The sequence below is a fragment of the Lentinus tigrinus genome (genome assembly GCF_003813185.1).
Source record: "Lentinus tigrinus ALCF2SS1-7 unplaced genomic scaffold L226scaffold_31, whole genome shotgun sequence".
Lineage (NCBI taxonomy): Eukaryota > Fungi > Basidiomycota > Agaricomycetes > Polyporales > Polyporaceae > Lentinus > Lentinus tigrinus.
Genome location: NW_027137940.1, coordinates 211,300 through 229,657, shown reverse-complemented (window position 1 = coordinate 229,657; position 18,358 = coordinate 211,300). Strand labels below are relative to the sequence as shown.

General features: G+C 59.2%; 7 protein-coding genes across 7 annotated transcripts; 3 read left to right on the top strand and 4 right to left on the bottom strand.

Moving 5' to 3' along the window:
• Positions 1 to 2,699: 2,699 nt before the first annotated feature.
• L226DRAFT_210694 (uncharacterized protein) lies at positions 2,700 to 3,632 on the top strand. The gene is made up of 2 exons (XM_067672912.1): positions 2,700 to 3,431; positions 3,497 to 3,632. The coding sequence occupies exons 1-2, from the start codon at positions 2,988 to 2,990 to the stop codon at positions 3,497 to 3,499; spliced, it is 447 nt and encodes a 148-aa protein (XP_067531761.1). The 5' UTR covers positions 2,700 to 2,987; the 3' UTR covers positions 3,500 to 3,632.
• A 1,239-nt stretch (positions 3,633 to 4,871) lies between these two features.
• Positions 4,872 to 5,652, bottom strand: L226DRAFT_210644 (uncharacterized protein). Its single transcript, XM_067672911.1, has one exon. The coding sequence runs from the start codon at positions 5,465 to 5,467 to the stop codon at positions 5,006 to 5,008; it is 462 nt and encodes a 153-aa protein (XP_067531760.1). The 5' UTR covers positions 5,468 to 5,652; the 3' UTR covers positions 4,872 to 5,005.
• A 184-nt stretch (positions 5,653 to 5,836) lies between these two features.
• Positions 5,837 to 7,670, bottom strand: L226DRAFT_547467 (uncharacterized protein; the record flags this gene model as incomplete). The annotated part of the gene is made up of 3 exons (XM_067682498.1): positions 5,837 to 6,237; positions 6,304 to 7,540; positions 7,596 to 7,670. The coding sequence occupies 3 exons, from the start codon at positions 7,668 to 7,670 to the stop codon at positions 5,837 to 5,839; spliced, it is 1,713 nt and encodes a 570-aa protein (XP_067531759.1).
• Positions 7,671 to 9,149: 1,479 nt separating this feature from the next.
• On the bottom strand, positions 9,150 to 10,111 carry L226DRAFT_210631 (uncharacterized protein). Its single transcript, XM_067672910.1, has one exon. It carries the CDS (start codon positions 9,831 to 9,833, stop codon positions 9,267 to 9,269), a length of 567 nt encoding a protein of 188 aa, XP_067531758.1. The 5' UTR covers positions 9,834 to 10,111; the 3' UTR covers positions 9,150 to 9,266.
• Positions 10,112 to 13,959: 3,848 nt separating this feature from the next.
• On the top strand, positions 13,960 to 14,580 carry L226DRAFT_210586 (uncharacterized protein). The gene has a single exon (XM_067672908.1). It carries the CDS (start codon positions 14,005 to 14,007, stop codon positions 14,422 to 14,424), a length of 420 nt encoding a protein of 139 aa, XP_067531757.1. The 5' UTR covers positions 13,960 to 14,004; the 3' UTR covers positions 14,425 to 14,580.
• L226DRAFT_210592 (uncharacterized protein) lies at positions 14,466 to 15,501 on the top strand. The gene is made up of 3 exons (XM_067672909.1): positions 14,466 to 14,715; positions 14,915 to 15,175; positions 15,239 to 15,501. Exons 1-3 carry the CDS (start codon positions 14,579 to 14,581, stop codon positions 15,291 to 15,293), a joined length of 453 nt encoding a protein of 150 aa, XP_067531756.1. The 5' UTR covers positions 14,466 to 14,578; the 3' UTR covers positions 15,294 to 15,501.
• A 169-nt stretch (positions 15,502 to 15,670) lies between these two features.
• On the bottom strand, positions 15,671 to 17,939 carry L226DRAFT_525501 (uncharacterized protein; the record flags this gene model as incomplete). The annotated part of the gene is made up of 8 exons (XM_067678975.1): positions 15,671 to 15,767; positions 15,798 to 16,041; positions 16,097 to 16,121; positions 16,310 to 16,407; positions 16,508 to 16,802; positions 16,881 to 17,069; positions 17,120 to 17,186; positions 17,422 to 17,939. 8 exons carry the CDS (start codon positions 17,937 to 17,939, stop codon positions 15,671 to 15,673), a joined length of 1,533 nt encoding a protein of 510 aa, XP_067531755.1.
• Positions 17,940 to 18,358: the final 419 nt, after the last annotated feature.

The following is an 18,358-nucleotide window of genomic DNA, read 5'->3' as shown; positions in this document are numbered from 1 at the left end:
TTCGAATGTTCACACATTTCATCTGGTACGACTTGCCATCCATTCGTCGCGGCGCTGTTATCTTACCCACAGTAATCCAAAGCGAGAAAGACCGACATCAGATCGTGGGATGAATGTAGCTCCTAGAGGCGTCGACGAACTGTCGTGGTCGCAGTTAAGGACGGGATTGCGGGCGTCAAGCGAGCAACTACATACACACTGTCGTCCGGAACAGGCAACTCCATCGGGGTTTGCCGCGGGACAGCCGACTGCCTACGCGCTCGACAAGGGCACGACTCCGAAATTTTTCTGCTCTCCACCTTCCACCACCACCCTCTCCCTCCATTCCTCCCCAGAAAATGTCTACGTGGTCCAATTCATTTCGCCATGGCGTTGTTGGACTTTTTCACTGTCAATGTGGCTTCGGAGGAGTCGTTTGATGGCACTGTGGCGCGAGCCAATTGCGGCTAGTATGGGGTATGTATACCGCACAAATGTTCTTCCTGCTTACCCGCCCCGACATTGCGCACCCCATTGTGCCTCGTATTGCATTTGCAGACGAGGTACACAGCCTGACATGCGCAATACCCACGTCAGCGACCTACGCAGTCCCCCAGAATGCGGGAACGCGGGAGTCGAGATGCTCCGACTCCCTTCTTGTTTTGTCTGACGTGTTCGCGAACGAGACGGGATGGAATGTGCCGATCATTATATGCATGGTGAGCAAGCCACAATTCACTCCCATGGTATTCCCTTTTCGCTAAGCACTCTGGCACTAGGATAGGTGCGGTGCCCCCTTTTCCCGTGTTCGCCACAAGACCTGGATTCATAATATCATCACCTTCTTCAGACATCTCTTGAGTAAGGACGCACATACCGACACCAATGTTTCCCCGCTTGCGGTGTAGTCTGCCGGATGATGTCTATTGACCTATTCACATCTCCTCTGTCAGCACTCCGCAGCTACGATGTATCAACGCGCTATCCCGACAGTCTACCCTCGTGCCCAACAAGTTTCGAGCAGGACTTATCTACCATCCGCATAGCCGGTAGATTCAGCTTCAACTTGCGTAGTAATTCGTTCCCGCTAACCACCGTACAGGCCTGGTTCCCGAGTTCTACCGACGAGCACCTGAGAACACTCGGCCGCTCTTGGTCCGCGGGACATCTGAAGGTCGCGTGTACGATCTGGGGCTCGAGCGGACGACTTCCCAACATGAACCTTCGACCGAACGTATGGGAAAACATCAATTACGCAGTGCAGGTAAGGTACAATTCTGTCTACCCTTCTCGCTGAACCTACCGCTGTAGTCTCTGTCGGACTCGTTCGGTGCATATTGCGGGGCGATCCGCGCACGACATTAAAGGCGCTACGTCTGGCCATAGCGAATATAGCATGCATCAACTGCTCGGCACTCCACGTACACCCACGTTCGGCCTCTATGTCCACAGTTCTACCTGGCATCTGTCACCGGAGATGCTCCTCATCATGGACCATAAAGCATCCGAGCCCTCGCACAGCGCGCTAAGTGACAACTCCCTCCGCGCGGTACGCCCCACCGTGGTTCATCAAACCCCATTCGTCCCACACATCGCACTCGCTATTCATATCCAGATGCACAGTATGCGCGGACCAGTGCGCACGCAGCTTCCCCAACCACTCGTGCTGATGGCCTTCCCATGTTATCCCCGAGGCGCGCGCCACGCACCCCATATCCAGCTTCACGGGCGACCTATCCGCGCACAAGGTTCAAAGTTCCGGCTCCCATCCAGTGCTTCGCCCAGCTTCTTCCTTTACCCGGATGCCCTGTCGCTGTGCTCGGATAGGCACAACCCACGGGTGCGCTTCCCCATCTCCGCTGCTGCGCTCGCTGGCTTAGCGTAACTCTGTCACGGTCTACTACTGGGCACGACCCTGGCGCGGCATTCAACGACGACCTCCGCGGCGCGTCGCGCGTGTGCTGCCTGGCGAACCCGTGACCCGCGCCTCTGTCAGGTCTTCCCTTGACGCTGTCGTAGCGAGGGCACGTTGCACAAACACGCGGATCGTGCAGCGCGAGCCGTCCGCCTACTGGTCAACGGTGACATCCTGCGACTGTGTCCTACGGCGTGTCCGCCGCACCCGCCGAACTCATGAGCTCAGGTGTCAGGCCGCATACACGAGGACTGTGGCCGCGTACGTACGAAGGACGACCGTTTCCACGTCCCTCTGGTTTTCTGCTCGCACCTCGTGCTCGCGTTCTGTGGCCGGCGGCGGTTCTATCTTCTGTGCTGTATGCTCCGGCAACTGACATACACTTCGTAGGATCCGGATCTCAGCTATCGATCGAAGGCCCGGCAGGATCTGATGCGCGATGGGACGAAATCCCAATCCGAAGCTAAAGTTCCAATCGCCCATCGCCCATCGCCCATCGACCATCTATCTCTCTGAGTCCTGACAGCGGACAGTGCCAGTGATGTCCACTCCGACTTCTCCAGCACTGCAAGGTGCTAGTACATACGAGCCCCTTGACATATGTTGGACAGCACTGTATCGGATCATGACCTATCCCATCGCTCTTCGACCCAACATTCCAACATTCCCCTGGCTTCAGTTGACATCGGGTCGATCCGCCCTCACGCCTCAACGCCTCAAGGCATCGACAGCGTTCAGTTCCGTGCTTCCGTGTCCACGAGACACGCTGGAAGCGCGATTCTGACTTTCCGGGACGCACACCCCGGGCAGAAGCTCATTCTCGACTCCTCCAGCGCTCTCAGGCTCCTGGGCCAGCTCACCGCACTCGAAGCTATCTACGACTCGGGCGCGTGGGCTCCCGAAGCCCTGCGCGATCATCTGTTGTATCTATCTGCGCATCTCTTACACGTACTCTGCACTGCACAGCGTCCGCGGCACCACCACCTGTCTATCGCGTCCCATCTCAGACTGGTTCCGCTGCCATGTCAGGCGCCACGCCACGCCGTCCCTGGTATTCGTGTGGCCATACTCGACGCGACGACAGGGCCGTCCGATGCGAAGCGAAGACTCGAACTATAACTCTCTCTCCCTCTCGTACGCGAACAGTTGCGATCCTGCGATCGCCCCTATCGATAGCGGCTGGGGCACCGGACAATGGGAACACAACGGACGACCGTTGACGAAGGCGTCGCGCGTTCATCGTTGGAACCTCACGCGGGCGGGTCACGCCCACACCTCCCCGGGATGCACATCCCGGACTCCCGAACGTTCGATATTCAAAGATGGTATGATGCCGTGGTGCGTGGTGCGTGGTGTGTGGTGTGTGGTGAGTGTCAATGCATACCGTCACCCGTGGGCCGTGGGCTGTGACGTATGTAGTAGCCGGCGACTCCGACGACATGCATACACGCGTCGATCTCTGATTCACACAGTGACATGTTGTCGGTTGATGGCGTGCAATATGCGGGAAAACACATGTACCTGGTTGGGGCCCCCGGTCGGTTACCGTTTCGGTTACAGTAACACAACACGCAACTAACATTGACAACGTACATATGACAGTGACAGCTTACAACTTACAGGTACATGAAACCGAGTACAGAGCTAGCGGCGCCGCTCGGGGAGCCGTCGGACGCATCTAATACCATCCTATCTGGGTTTCGCTGGGCGATACGGAAGAAACGTACTCGTACAGTATGCACGCGGATCGGGAAGTGAACCTGCTGCTAGTGACGAAGGAAGCAAGAACGAACTTAGTGCGGTGCGTGCTGCGCTGCGATTCCGCGACTCTGCGAACGTTAAAGTTTCACCGCGCAAAGACACCATACGGGTCAAGAGAGCTTCGCAACAAAGATCGGCGGACCCTGTGGCCACGGCGCAGCAGTACGTACGTACGTGCGCGTGCGCGTGCGTGCATGTGGGGAAGAAGAAGAAGAAGTTGAAAGCGGAAGCGGGAGAAGTCGAGACGAGAGAAGATCCCGGACAGCGAGGACCTCAAGAAAGTCTTCAAACTCAAAGTTCACCGAAGTTGACAACGTTGAAGCCCGACTGCTGTGGCGCCGCACAAGTGCGATTTGTGACGCCGTTGACAACTCGTTACTCCAGTCTCGAGGCGAGTCGAGTCGAACCGAGTCTCCAGTAGGACGACCCTTGGGCCGGAGCACGCCTCGCGAAAACGACCAATCGCTACGCCGATTCGTTCGCCAGAACCATACAGTACAGTAAGTCCTGCCTGTGAGCCTGTACGGTAAGTCCATCACACGCGCACGTGGGGGGGGGGGGGTGCAACTCTGGAGGGCTCGGAAGAGCGGAAGCGGGCAGTGGGGTACATAACTCACCCTCATATGTACATAGGTGCGCTCGTGCGGAGACGGCGGAGCGTTGACCCCACCCCATGGCAGGTGGGGCGGGGCGCGTTCACCGTTCACCATTGACCACTTCTGTCGTTCAGCATTCAAATACTCAGCGTTCAGCGTTCACCGGGCCCGGTCACCGTTGACGACGGTGGAGCTGATCTGAGATATGTACTTATATGCGTATGAGACCTCGCGCCGCGCGATTGGTCGGTAGGTAGGTGCTGTGCTGTGGCAGCTGTGCTGTTGGGACGGGTTACGGAAGGTGGGCGGGAGTCGTCCACGGGCCACGGGCCACGGGCCCCCTCCCAACTAGGCAGTCCACGACAACGGCTACTCCCGAACTGCAGCTCGAACATTCAGTGCATGTAATATGTATTCGGACTCGAATCCTATGTAGTAGTACACCACCATACACCATACACCATACACCATACACCATACACTAATGATACTTTTTGAGCCGTGAGCTGTGCGCGATTCCAAGAACGTTGGATTTTTGGGGGGAGGAGACGTGGTGGGGCAGGAGACGTGGTGGGGCGGGAGGGGGGGGTGCGCAATCGCGTGGGTCATGTGTCGTGAGTTGAATCGTAACAGTGAACAGTGAACGTTGAACGGAGGACAGCGAACGGAGGACGACGAACGGCGAACGGTGGACGGTGGACGGTGGACGGTGAGTGGAAGGCAATGAGCAATGAGCAATAATGGAACACTAGTATTACGACGGACGGCTGGGCGACCTCCGGGGCACCGCAGCCTCCGGGGGGAGAGCTATATGAACAACGAACAACGAACAACGAACAACGAAAAGGGAAGGGGGCATTAACGGTGGTAGGCGAAAGGGAACCAGAACCAGAACCGGGACAGGGACAGGGACGGGGGAACCAGGGAACCAGGCCGTCGCACTCGGGCGATGGGGGGTCTCGACAAGGATATGTGAGTGTCGAGAAGCGCAAGAGAGAGATGAGACGAGGAGCGAGGAGCGAGGAGCGAGAAGCGAGAAGCGGTAAACGATGGTAGACGAGAGAGGAGAGACGACAGAGAAATGAGAGAGGAGAGAGGAGAGACAAAGGGAAACAAGCAACTGCAACTGCAACGGAGGGGAACACTGAACACAGGAGGAAGATCTCATTATACAATGTGTGTGTGTGTGTGTGAGCGGAGCGGAATCATCGAACATCGAACACCAATCATCGCACGTAGCAGACAACGAGCCACGCAAGTAAGTAAGTGAGTGAGTAAAAGTATATACGTATCAAGGACACACTATAGACACTAAAAACCACAGCGGAACAACAACAACAACAACAAAATGGGCGGGGAGGGGCAGAGGAGGACTACTTTTGCAGTGAGAGAGTGGCACGAAACGACCGCCGTCGAATCGTCCACACCGTATACCGTATATCGGATTACGTACGCCGCAATACGCGCGATGTACCATTACTTTTCCAAAGGCGCATCTAGTCGGAACACGAGAACGTCGAACGCAGAAAGGAAGAAACACAGCAAGCAGAGAACCACCGCGCGAACAGAGCACGGCTCACGGCGATCATTGCGCCCCGCCGCCCATCGCATACTGCCCCGGCTGGTACTGGGGCTGGGGCTGGGGCTGGTACTGGTACGAGTACGCCGGCGGGGTCGCCATCGCGTTCGAGTACGACGGCGGGTGCGCGAACGCCTGCTGCTGTGCCTGTGCTGCGGCCTGGCTGAACGACGGCGTCATGGGCGTCGTGGGCGTCGTTGGCGTCCGGGGCTGGCTCTGGCTCTGATTTTGCGACTGGGAGTGAGAATGGGAGTGAGAAGAGGGAGAGGAGACGGAGACGGAGTTGGACGCGGAGTGCGCGGGGGTCGCGTGCCGCGACTTGTTGTGCTGCAGACACTCGTGCTGCCCGCTCGCCAGGAGCGCGAGCCCGATCGCGCCGTGGTCGCCCGAGTGCTGGTAGTGGTACCCTGCAACATCACGCATGGTCAGCCAACCATCACGAGAGGAAAAGTGTGAGGGACAGGTCAACTCACGGAGCCCGTTCATGTTCTTGTACCGGCGCTGGCAGTCCCCAACCCCACACGCATACGGCCTCAGCCTGCGCTCCGCCTCCTTCTCGACCTCCCTGAGCTCGCTCTCGCTCAGCGTGACCTCGCCCTCGGACACGTTCTCGCCCGCGGCCCTCGCCTTCTCGTTGCGCTTGTTCGCGAGCAGCTCCTGGAGGTGCTCGAGGTCCTTGGGCGGCGCAAAGTTGCACGACCCGTGCGTCATGTGGTACTTCAAGCCGTTCGCCTGCTTGTACGACTTGTTGCAGTTCGGCTTCGGGCACTTGAACGGCTTCGAGAGCAGCAGCGACGACGCGGGCCGCGACAGCGTCGTCGACGCGCGCGGGGTTGAGCTGACTGCGCTTGGGCTCGAGCCGCTCGACGTCGACGCACCGGCGTTTGAGGACGACGCCTGGGCGTTCGGCGCAACGCTCCTGTAGCCCGAGCCAGATGCGCCGGGGATGGGGGACGCGACGCGGGAGGACGCCGGGGTGCTATCAGGCGTGTTCCCGGCGCTGGAGCTAAGAAGCAGCGCGGTGGGCGCGCATGCGGCCTGGCCGTTCTGGCCGCCCATGGCACCCATAGTCATGCCCTGCTGCTGCATGAACATGGCGTTCGGGCCCGAGCCTATGGGGGCGGCTCCGGGCATGAGGCTGCTGTAGTCGGAGTAGCCGGCGTAGGTGTTGAAGGCGTCCTCGGCGCGGGCGGCAGAGGCTGAGGGCCCTCCCACGCTTGACCGGAAACCGCCGAGGGCAGCGGAATGGTGCGAGCGGGAGGGCAGAACGGTCGTCGTCTCGAAGGCGGAGATGGGCGAGGCAGGCTGACTTGAGTGCGGCGATGGGGCGGCCGAATACGAGGTGGGCGAGGGATAGCCATTGAGAGGGGTGGAGATGGGCGTATCCGGAGGAGAAGGCGCTCCGGAAGACGGGGCGCTCGGGTTTTGGTCTACATCGAGCTCCATATCGTCCGGGTCGAAGCCCTGGTAGGAGATGGAAGACTGCGCCCGCGGAGGACCACCTGAAGACGAGGGCACACCAGCGCGGTTCTCAGGGAAGTAGGACGCCACTGATTGGGGCGCTGAGGAGGTGGGAACGGTGGCGGAAGACTGAGGGAGCGGCTGGTGGGGTGCGTAGGGATCGACGACTACAACATGGCACTCCTCGAAATGATCGACGAGAGCATGAAGGTCGGTGAGATTGAGACCGCAACAAGTGTAGTCGCGGCACTGGGCGAGGAATGTAAGCTGACAAAGCAGGTAGGAAAAGCCCAAGTATACTCACGAGTTCGTCTTGCCTCTCGAGCATGGCAAGTGCATTGACTATTGAGCCGCGGTCGCTCTCTACGGACGAGGACATCTTGCCAAACTTGAATTCGTTGGGGCTGCAGGAGAGGAGAAGGGGGGTTAGCGAGAGTGCGACAGAGAAGCGCAAGGCAAGTGCAGCGCGTGGGGCGGGGCCGAAGAGAAGCAAAGGGAGCAATGGCTATGGAGAGGGACGTTCCAAACCGCGCAAACGGCGCACAATGGACCCCGGGTGGAGATCGCGTATGGAAAGAGCGGATAGGTACGCGGCGGTGGGACAGTCGCGATGCCCTCGTCGCGCGATGGGGCCCTGAACGGATGGCCGGGACATGCGAACGTGAACGGAAGCGAAGACTCACTCTAATGGGCCGAGGAGCTGGCCAGGAGACATGCCAGGATAGAACCTGCTGCCGCCTAGGGAGCCCATGCGGAAGGACATGGGGGAGCCGATGAGATGTCTGGTGAGAGAGGAGGGGTTGAAGGAGCCGTTCTGGCCGGTGAAGGAGCCTGAGCCCATGGGGAAGTCGCGCGACTCTGCGCCGTTGAAGGAGATGGGCTGGGCGGTGGCCATGTTGGTGGGAGCTCCGGAGAGGGAGTAGGGATAGTCGTGCGAGGGGTCGTGAGCCAGCGTGCAGTGATTATACAGATTGAGAGACGTCTAGTCGGGACGAGAGGAGAAGTCTAGGGCCCAAAAGGGAGCGAAGGGACTGCTCGCGGAGAGCGTAGTAGGAGGCGGCTGGTCGACGAGTCGGAGAGGGGGATGTGAGATCGGCCAAGTGCGACTCGCCGTTCATAATATACCTCCACGGCCCCGGGCTCCCACCCGCACATGTCTCCCACCCGCATCACCCCCTTCAGGCGCCCGCACAAGCATCGCCAAACAGTGACACAGGGTGCGTGACGCGCCCCGGCAGATTGGTACGGAGCGCCAGACGCCCGGTTCGGGATCAACCAGCCCCCGAGCCGCCCGCAGCGGGAGAGACCGCTCCTCCTGCTCAGCTGCACACTGCCCTCACACAAGTCCACGATCTGCTCCCGACTCCCGACTGCCGCCCCGGCCCCCGCACCGCCCCCTTGTCCTCGACCCACCTTTGCTCATCTGCGCCCGCTCCCACCGTCGCACCGGGACGTATGCGGATCCCAACCACACGCGCTCTCCAAGATTCGCACCCGCGGCATGCGCCAGTATCGCCATCCCCTCCTACCGCCTGCCGCCTGCCGTCTGCCGGCCGTACGACCCATACGGCCCCACCGCGAAGCCCTCTTTCATTGTCCGCTCCCTGCCACGCCCCCACCGCGCTACTCTCGTCGCCTTCGTGATCTCCATCGCGCCCACGGGGCAGGCTCATCGGCTCCCCGGCCCTGCTCCCGTCCTCCCGTCGTTTCTCCCAAGCACAAGTACTGTGACTGTTCTCTGAATCTGGTCCATCCCAGACTCTCAGACCCGGCGACGTCAGCGCGGCCCCGCCCGTCCCTTCCCCAAGTCGCGTTGACGACTCACGAGCGCGGTCTGGGGGACGTCCCAACTCGGTCGCTCCGACTCACCCACCCGCACTTCCTCAGCTAGTCCGAGTCTGAGTCCTGCGCAGCAACTTGCAAGTTCATGCACCGCACGCGGGTGACGGAGTGCCGCGGCCGCACTTGTCTATGCTCATTGCTGTGCGATCGCCCAGCCCCGCATACGTACGTTATCCGTACCTACTGCACCTACGTATACGCGGCCTTCGCCGTGGGTTTCCACCATCGAACCACAGAAGCTCAAGCTGAAGGAGGTGTACCGTGTCGGCATCCGCGCTATCGTCCGCCATCGATGCCATCCGCCCTCATCCGCCTCGCCAATGGCCATTCGCCGTCGCAGTCTAAGTATGATCCTCCGGGGACCGCTGGGGTAGTAGTGACTAGTCTTCCCCCAAAGCCGTCTTGGTCGTAACCCGCAACTCGTTCCGGCCGTTCCGACTCTCGAAGACCTTGAGTCTGTTGCCATCGGCTTTGCAATGGGATGATCTGCGAGGCGATCGACCGCAACGCTTGGCGCGTTGACGTCGATATTGACATGGGACATCTGAACCGCCCTTAGCTGAGGCTCATGTGGGCATGTCCACATGCGTTCGTTGACGACGGACCACACAGACACTGCTCCGTGACGTACCCTGAGCTTCCCCTCTCGCAGGCGTCCCGCCCACTGCACCCCGGCACCGAGTGGCACGCGAATGGTCATTTCTGCTTGTGCTTGTGCTTGTGTCAGGCTCGTGCTCGGCAGTCCAAACGTCCAAGTTCAAAGTTGAATGCAACTCGAACAGATCCGACTCATCCGATGAGACTCAGAGACGCGGGCCTGCCGCCTCTGGGTGCCTGTTTGCGATCGCCTTGTCCGCCTTGTCCGTCTGCGTCCGCGTCAATGTCTGTAAGTATCATTGTTGTTCCTTCCTAGCTATAGTGCGCACCGCTCGGCTCGCGGCGTCGACGTCACTTTTGATTTCGTGCATTGGCATCAGCGGGACCAGTCACCAGTCACCAGTCACCAGTGCGACTGCCGACTGGACGTTCGGGGTCGCCGTTGCCTTGAGTACGGGTAACCTCGGCGAGTTCCTCGAGCCTCGAGTGTGTCCCTACTAGGTCTCATTAACTTTGATCAAGGCTCTGCTACTGCACTCGCTCGAAGACGTACGGTGCAACGTGTCCGTATGCCGTATGCCGTATGTTAGGGCACCAGAAGCCCTCGCCGCGCCGCGTTTCGAAGCCGAAGGTCGTGAAGTCGTGAAGTCGTGAAGTCGTTCAACTGCAGGTGCAGGCGCATGTGGCGATATTGAATTCAATATTCAACACAACATTGACATCGTCAAATTCGGTGTCAGGGACGGCACCTTCTCCGCGAGAGTCGAGCTCATCGTGCCCGAATGTTCGCATCACTGATATCTTTGAATTGTCGATGTCAGTGTCAGTGTCAGTGTCAGTGTCAGTGTCAACTCAATACGGCGACCTCTCCAGCACACATGTCCGCACGTTGCCCGTATGTAATGTACATACTACTGTATGATGTACTGAGTACTCTGCTCGTAGCTAAGTACATGCACGGGTTCGCGAGTGGATTGCTGCGGAGATGTGTGCGGCTCGCCGGGGGTACAGTATGTAGAGTACGGGGTAGATCATCGTCTAGAATCACACAATAATGACATCGCGGAGGCCGAGTTGCGGGCCCGGGTTCCTGGACCCTGACCTTCATTATTAATTTTCGCTTTTCTGCTTTTCTGCTCTTTTGCTCTTTCGCTTTTTCGCTCTTTCGCCGCTTCGTTCTCACTCGGCACTCACCACACACCGTTCACGCCTCAGTTACGTCGATCCCCGACATCTCGACATCTCGAACTTGGACCCCCGGGCCATACGAAGGACCCGCCGGGCTTCGCGACGTCCCCGCTGCTCATGTGCCACGACTTGGAAGGCGACAAGAAGAACCTGGCAGCCGTGGTTCTAAATGTGAACTTCTCCCGTTAGCTTTGTTCGTCCTGCCGTAAGTGCCCATGACAATGGACCTGATGTTCGAATGACGGATGGGGGATGGGGGATGGCGACGCGCACACGTGCCAAGTTCAAATTGGCGCGTCACGGTCTACTGGGAGGTCGCGTCTGGGTAGAGTCGACGCGTCCTCCGAACAGACGGAGTCGTCGGGCTTGATGCGCGACGAGGCGAGGCGAGTTCGTCCTCAGGCCTCACCGGGGACCGTGAGTCGCGGCGTGTTGACGACCCACGTCGCACACCTCCTCGCGCACATAACATAATCCTGCAGCGCTGCAGTCCCGGGCCAGCGCACGACGCGGACGTGCGGCTCGTATATCATTGACAGTCTGACTATATTATATGCAGCTCCTTTGTCCCCTTCTTTCTCTTCTCTTCTTTCCCTCTTCTCGATTCTTTTCTCTTCTTTTCTCTTCCCGCCCCGCCTGGATGCCCTTTTTAGAGTGCAATTCCGCACCTCGCACCTCGCACCCCGGGGCCCGCCTCGAACCTCGAACCAAGTGGATATGCTCGCTGACTTGGAACTTCCTCCAGGCCCGCCGGGTGCCTCGGCAGGGTGGTACACCGTAACAACAGCAACGTCCTCCTCGGAGCAGGAGTCGAGGCAAGGCTGGAATTCTGACAGGTGATTGGTGATTGGTGATTGGTACCTCGTGCAGAGTGCCCGGGCTCTCAGAAGCCAGAAGAGGCAACCGTGCTGCACAAAGGAGGGACGCTGGACGCTGGACTGGCCGATATGCCCGCCCCGCACGGTTATCGAAGCGCACCACAGCTTAGCTTGGTGCTTCTCCGGCTGGCTGCTGCTGTATGACGCGGACGGACTGCAGTCGAAGTGCGACGAGGCAAGGCGGAATACGTGATGCGTTGGCCCAACCCACGCACACACTTGAAGTGTCGAGACTCGAGAATCAAGACCGTCCCTTCGAGTCCCTCCCTTGGACCCTTAGGCCTTATAGCCGCTGCCCTGGGACTCTGAGGTCCAGGACCCTGCCCACTAATATCAAGCGAGGGCCTTCCATGCTTCGCGCAGGTCATCTCCGCGCACCGGACGTTGCGAGGTACGTACGCGAGCGTGCTGCTGCCCCGGATTGGAAGTCATACTTCTATTACCTGTTGCTCGAATTACTCAGCTCTGTGTCGGCCTTCAGGTTATAGTTCGAGGGCCCGTCGACATCGACTGCAGCGTCTGAACTTCGGACGTACCTGTCTACCTATCGTCAACGCGATAGGACTCGTACGCGTACGTCCATCGCGTCCAGGACCAGAAGCCTGTAGATCCCCTCCGTGGGCTCACCGAGGACCTGCAGGCTGCTGGTGTGATCGACACTGCAAGTACTCGCGGGACGACTCGCGAGCGGCGGCCGGGCGACGACTTACCAGAACCGCGGTGTACTAGCGAAAGTCTATCACCTTCGTCCGCACTAGAAGCCAGACGTGCGCATTGTAGAGTACATGCATACAACTGACAACTGACTACCGACTACTGCCTACTGACTACTGCACACAGTTCGGTTGCGGACGCCACGGGCGTGCAGACGGTGCGAATCGCAGTGGGCACTGGGGGCCGGGTCGACGGTACCTAGGACGAGGAAGGTGCGCTGCGGGCATGTCCATGCCGGTGTTCATACTTGCGTGCATACTAGTTGCTGCTCAGTGCGCAGGCAGCGGCTGCGAATGTCAGTGCCGTTGACTTTGTCGTGGGGGGGTGTACGGCACGCGGTCCCACGTCAAGAGTGCGGCGTGCACGGGTGGCGGAGGTGCGGGTGCGGCCACGCCGGTCAGTAATCAGGATGCGCCTCTCTTAGAGATTCGTCAGCCTGTGGGATGTCTATAGCCTACTACTACTAGATGTTGCGCGTTGATCGCCGGCGTACATAGTAGCAGCAGGTGAGTTTCATGTATGTACGTGTGTTCCTGCGAATCTCACCCACGGTCGCTCACTGGCAGGTCCCGGAAACTTTGTCGAACACGCTCTTGCTTTGTGGTTTCCTCGTACGGACAACAGCGGCAGCAGCCGCCGCCGTCGGAGGCCGACCGATCGCTGAAATCTCTCGGTCGGCAGGTAGCATCAGCGATAGCGTGTCACCGCTGTGCAGTGGTCCTCCCCACTCCCCACAAGTGCTTGCGTGCGCACAATCACCGTGCGCTGTGTTGCCAATGCCGTGCAGTCCGACGTGACATCTAACCTTATCCCGAGGGCCCGAGTCACTGTCAGTGTCAGGCTTACTGTAACGTTCGTCGACCCGGGACTCCGCAAGGTTCAAACTCCTCCTCCGCGCCGCATGGGCTGGCACTGCGCCGAGCGTGCGCGTGAATGCTAACCTAACCTAGTTTCGAGCCAATACTCTGTCCCGGGCTGCTTGTGTGAGACATATGGCAGGGAGCGTGACAGTGTCCCCCGACCGTTACTCAGGCTTCAGGCTTCAAAGCTTCAGGTTCAATGTCCGCCCAGCTGTGCGCCTGCTCCCACAGAGTGCGTCAGGCATTCAGTCGGACTGTGGAGAATGACGTCGGTGATTGGTCTCTCGCGACCGCTCTGTCCCGCAAGCCGGTCGACGCTCGAGTCTTCGAGCGCACTCGATGCACAATCCATTGTGTCCTGGAGCACTTTCCTCGAACACTTTCCAGGGCTGCGCCACTGCTGCTGAGTCGGTGATCGCGATCGCGCAAGTACGGATGATGCCGGCGGCCTTGATGATGATCGATCGGAGTGTGACGCCTCGTGGGGTCACGCCTTCTGGTTTGGGCAGTACCGCACGGAAAACCTGGTGCCTGAGCTCTGTGATCGTGATCGAGATCTCGGAAGGGGCAGGCCTTGATCAGAGCTTGATTGGGCTTGAAGCGCCGGGAGCCAATTGGACTGCGATCGTTGGTGATGAGCTGGGAAGATCGATTCGGTTCGAATGGGCTCGAGGAGTTGCTCCTCTCTGCCTGGCTGTTTATCGCGTTCATTCATGTCTGCGGGATAACCTCCTTCTGCTCATCTCCGCGGCTGGCGACACTCATTAATCGATGCTGTACGCTGTCCACGATGTCACAGCGTGCGAGAGCCGGCCTTGTACTCTGGAGGCCGGAGCCTCGTACACGGTGCGCACTTGGGAACGTTCTCGACCTCCTCGCATCGTGCATCGCCCGCAGCCTCGTTCGCCCCTCTTCCTCCACCCATCGACAGCGGACGCGAAAACTCACGCACTTCCGAGGTCCCCCGCTCCGCAAGGTTGAGCCTGGTGGACACTGCACAGCGACAGGCTGCCGTGTGCCTCGGGCGCGCCACATGCACGCACTGAGACTCTGAATCAACGGCGCAACACCCTACTCACCACCCGACGTCACTCGAACCACTCTCCCTGTGCATCCCACAGCACTGCGTCCTTGTACTCTCTTGACAGCCTGGAGACGGGACGCCGATCCTTTGCGCGGCCGCCGTCCGCCTGGGCGTTCCGCCCTGCATGGAGACTCTAGTGTGCTTACTCACTTTTGTCCGGCGGCGGCGTCGGGATGCGCCCTGGAGTAACCTAGGATCATCTCTGCATTGCTTTCCACTGACAGTTGCAGGGACTCGCGAGCGTTGGATGCTTGATGTCCGGTGAGCAAATTCGCGTCAATAATGCCCGCATCGCTCAGATTCGAACCCCCGGCGCGCTACATTGATTCCCATTTTCGGCCGCTCATCCGAGCACCGACGTCATACCATACGAGCGCCCGAGTCGGAGCTCTCGCGGACGCGGTTTCTCGTCGCGCGATGCGGTGTCTCTGCTCCCTTCTGCTGACTGAGATCGTCCAAGTCGTCTCCGCTGCTCCGTTTGTGCGAAGACCGACCGGCGAGGTTCAGCGGGCTCCGGGAAACCATTTTTTGGTGCCACTTCATTACCAAAACGATATCCAAGACCGTCTCCGCTCGGGGTCTCTACTTCCCGACTTCATCCACACACCCTTTCTTTCAATTCATCTCTCTCTCTCTCTCTCCGCTCGGGCATCTCCCATGGGCTCACGAAAGCTCCGGAGGGTGATTACCAAGCAAAGAAGCAGCATGCGCTTACGCGTCGGTATGTCAGACCTACTCCCATCCGCCATTCATCCCAGTCACACTACTCTGTATGAATGACTAGAGGACATCTCGGGGTTACTCCAAGTCCAATTCGGAGCAACCACGTCGTGCGCTGAGTCGGACAACCAAGCCTCCCGACCCCGCGTTCCTTCCGAAGTGACTAGGCCTCCGCGGTGGTAGACCGTCCTCGACAGTTCTCGATTGTCACGCACCTCGTGTGTCCGGAGCCAAGATCCAGCCTTGTTCAATGAAGCAACCTCCGTCGGTCATCGTGGCCGCAGTCTACCACGTAAGGTATAGCTCTGTGCTGTGACCTGTCTTCCGAGGCCGACAGGGGGAACCCCGGTACGTCCGCTCCCTTTCATGTCACTCAGTCACTTCGTGGACCAACTCTGACTCCGAGGCTGGCTTTTGCAATTGGCGTGCGCTCCGGTGCTTGTAGGACATTCACATGCTCGCCGTATTGATGACGAGGTGTACGTGGGCACGGTGGCTAAGCCGGGTGGATCTCAGCCGCGAGTCCGCAGCTCCCCGCGAGGAGGTACGCGTGTACCTCCCCTGCCTCCCTGCCTTCCTGCCTTCCTGCCTGCCTAGATGAATTGATCCGTGCTTACGCTTACCAGAGCTTGCGCGTCGGCCTTCTGCAGGTCGTGATTCGCTCGTCGAGGGCCTCGTGTCGTGGTGCGGTGCGGGTGAACGTAGGCTCCGACGTCCTTGGAGGCTCGTGGCGTTGCGTGGTTCGTTCGGATGCCATATCTGAGTATCTGAGTATTGAGTTGTGGCCGTATGACTCTGTCACAGGGAGCACTGGCCACGTTTGTATACGTATGCGCTCCTTCTTGGGCGAGTCGGGCTTGATGCACCCTTGGTCCCAGTCGTCGTCGTCGTCCGCAGCTCAGGGTCATGCGGGTGAACGGACCTCCCGACGTTCCTGCTAGTAGAACCTTCGTGACGTTCGCCCATTGAGCACTTATTGATCACTTCGATGCCCTGCCACTGTCACTGTCACTGTCACTGGCGTGCAGACAGACAGCACTAGCAGTGACTAGTGACTCCTGCAGAGTCCATCGGGCCGTGAGCCTCTGTGCGTGTTCCCCGTCATGCCGAAGACGTGGCTCCCACAGCTTGGCACTTGCTGGCTCCTGGGCTGTCTGGCATCTGCAGGGTCCTTCTGTATCTGTCGAGATTCTCCCAAGTGACGAGGGACGGGCGCGGTGCGCACATCCCTTCCTGTCAGCGTACGTGTCGCCCGGGCTTATGTGCGTGCACAACTGTTACAGGACGTCCGCTTGGTACTTGCTTGGTGCTGCCAGTGCGAGGATGAACGCACTTCCGTCGTCGGATCGCGGGGCAGAAGGATGAATCCAGTATGCCACTGCGGTACGTGCTGTTCCTCGTCTTTGGTGGCATTGTGGTGACGCCGAGCCTGTAAACTGATTGTATGCGCGTAGATTACCACCTTCACATGCGTGTCCCCACGGACGTCTTGGGACTAGTGCCCACCTCACGAGTCGTCGCTGTCTGCGGTGAGGGATCAAGCGTTCGTCACACTGCGTATTTGATGGCCATGATCCTTGGTTGTATGGGTTCTCGGGCTCTGGTAAGCCGTTCACATGACTGTCGTCCTACGAGGAGATGCGAAGGGCAGGCAGGCAGAGCTGAGCGCTTTCTGCTTGCTGCCTGTGACAATGTATGCGCTCTACTATGTCTCTCCGTGACAGTGAATCCAGAGAACGAGAGACAAACAAACACGCCTTCCTGATCCGCGTCTCAACCCAGGGTGCAGCATCCGTGATACGATGCGCCCGTGTCCGGATGAACATGGTTTGCAGGGCTAACGCCTTCGTGGTGTACGCATTCAGCACCCTAAAGTCCGAGCATGGCCTGGCACCCTGGCACCCCCACATGCATGTGTCGCGGAAGGCTGACGGGGAGCCCGTACGGCCTCCGTGGGGGCCAACACTTGGCTCGCGCCCCATGCCTCCGGTCGACTACGTCTCGTGCCAGCCCTAGCTAGTGGTGCGTGTCACCGTGGCACGACAATTGGTACGTACTGTACTAAGAGCACGTCTTTGTCTTGCCCTGGCCGCCGGCGGACTCACGAATGGTTTCAGACCGAGCTCCACACTCTGGATATGTTATTCGCCGGCGGGCGCCGCGGAGCGAGCATTCAAGCCCGGACATACAGTACTACTGAGGGCCGTCGGGTACACATCTACCTAACCATATCCGTCACAAGCTCACCGTGCGTGCGGTACCGCGGCGAGCGGCCGGCCAGCACTGGCACAATTTACAAACCATCGCGGCTCGTCCGTTCGTCCAGACTCCAGCTGCAGGGCGCCCCGCCCTGACGTTACTGTTCTTCGTCCGCGGCAAGTTCCCGTTTGTTGTCTGTCAGCACCGCTACGAGTCCGAGTGGGGTGCTCTCTATTATTACGACCGGTATTGCCAATGGAGCGTGGCAACGAGGAGCTTGAACTTTGAAGCTTTGAAGCTTTGAAGGCGTGCTTCTCCATTGCTCGAAGCACACACGCGTGCATGCGATCCTCTCGCCAATCTGGTTCTCGCGACTCGTGACTCGTGATTCGTGAGCCTGCTGCAGGTGTTGTTGCAAGGCGGGGCAAGTGCGACTCGTCAAGGCGCAGCACCGCCATCTGAAGTCTGTTCGAACCCTGTTCGGACTCGGGCCCGGCTGCTTCAACGTTCTGCCTCGACGTGACACGTCCCTTTCCCTGCCAGTACATACTTGCCATTGCACCCATTGGTGATCATCATGCCATGATCCACGGTCCTGTCGCGTATTTACTTACTCAGCTCACACGACCTCCCTTGGGCCTTCCATCACGACCTCCTACTTGCAGGATTTCCAAAACTAGCACTATGCACGGACCCTTTCCGCCATCCGCACGTTACTGTTACGGGCGCTCCGGAGTCTCCTCTCGAGCCTCACCGGCATTGGCACCTGTGACCTCGCCTCGCCTCATGTACTTACTAACCATAAGTACGCCGTACCGTGTTACCAACCCCCGTAACGCAACCCTGCTGCGGAGTACTGAGTCCTCGATCGAGCACAAGTTTAAGTTACAAGTAACAACGGCGACGGCCAATTCGGAGTCCGAAGGGATCGCTACGCGCTCTGGATGCACGCCCGCACGCCCGCACGGGAGTCCATATACGTGGG

Bases quoted from the DNA above. Each gene is read 5' to 3' on its own strand.
- L226DRAFT_210586 (XM_067672908.1), top strand. From the start codon at position 14,005: ATGAGCTGGGAAGATCGATTCGGTTCGAATGGGCTCGAGGAGTTGCTC.
- L226DRAFT_210631 (XM_067672910.1), bottom strand. From the start codon at position 9,833: ATGACCATTCGCGTGCCACTCGGTGCCGGGGTGCAGTGGGCGGGACGC.
- L226DRAFT_210592 (XM_067672909.1), top strand. From the start codon at position 14,579: ATGGAGACTCTAGTGTGCTTACTCACTTTTGTCCGGCGGCGGCGTCGG. The intron at 14,716-14,914 runs GTGAGCAAATTC...AGATCGTCCAAG, and splicing joins CGTTGGATGCTTGATGTCCG to TCGTCTCCGCTGCTCCGTTT. The intron at 15,176-15,238 runs GTATGTCAGACC...ATGAATGACTAG, and splicing joins CAGCATGCGCTTACGCGTCG to AGGACATCTCGGGGTTACTC.
- L226DRAFT_210644 (XM_067672911.1), bottom strand. From the start codon at position 5,467: ATGTTCGATGATTCCGCTCCGCTCACACACACACACACACATTGTATA.
- L226DRAFT_210694 (XM_067672912.1), top strand. From the start codon at position 2,988: ATGCGAAGCGAAGACTCGAACTATAACTCTCTCTCCCTCTCGTACGCG.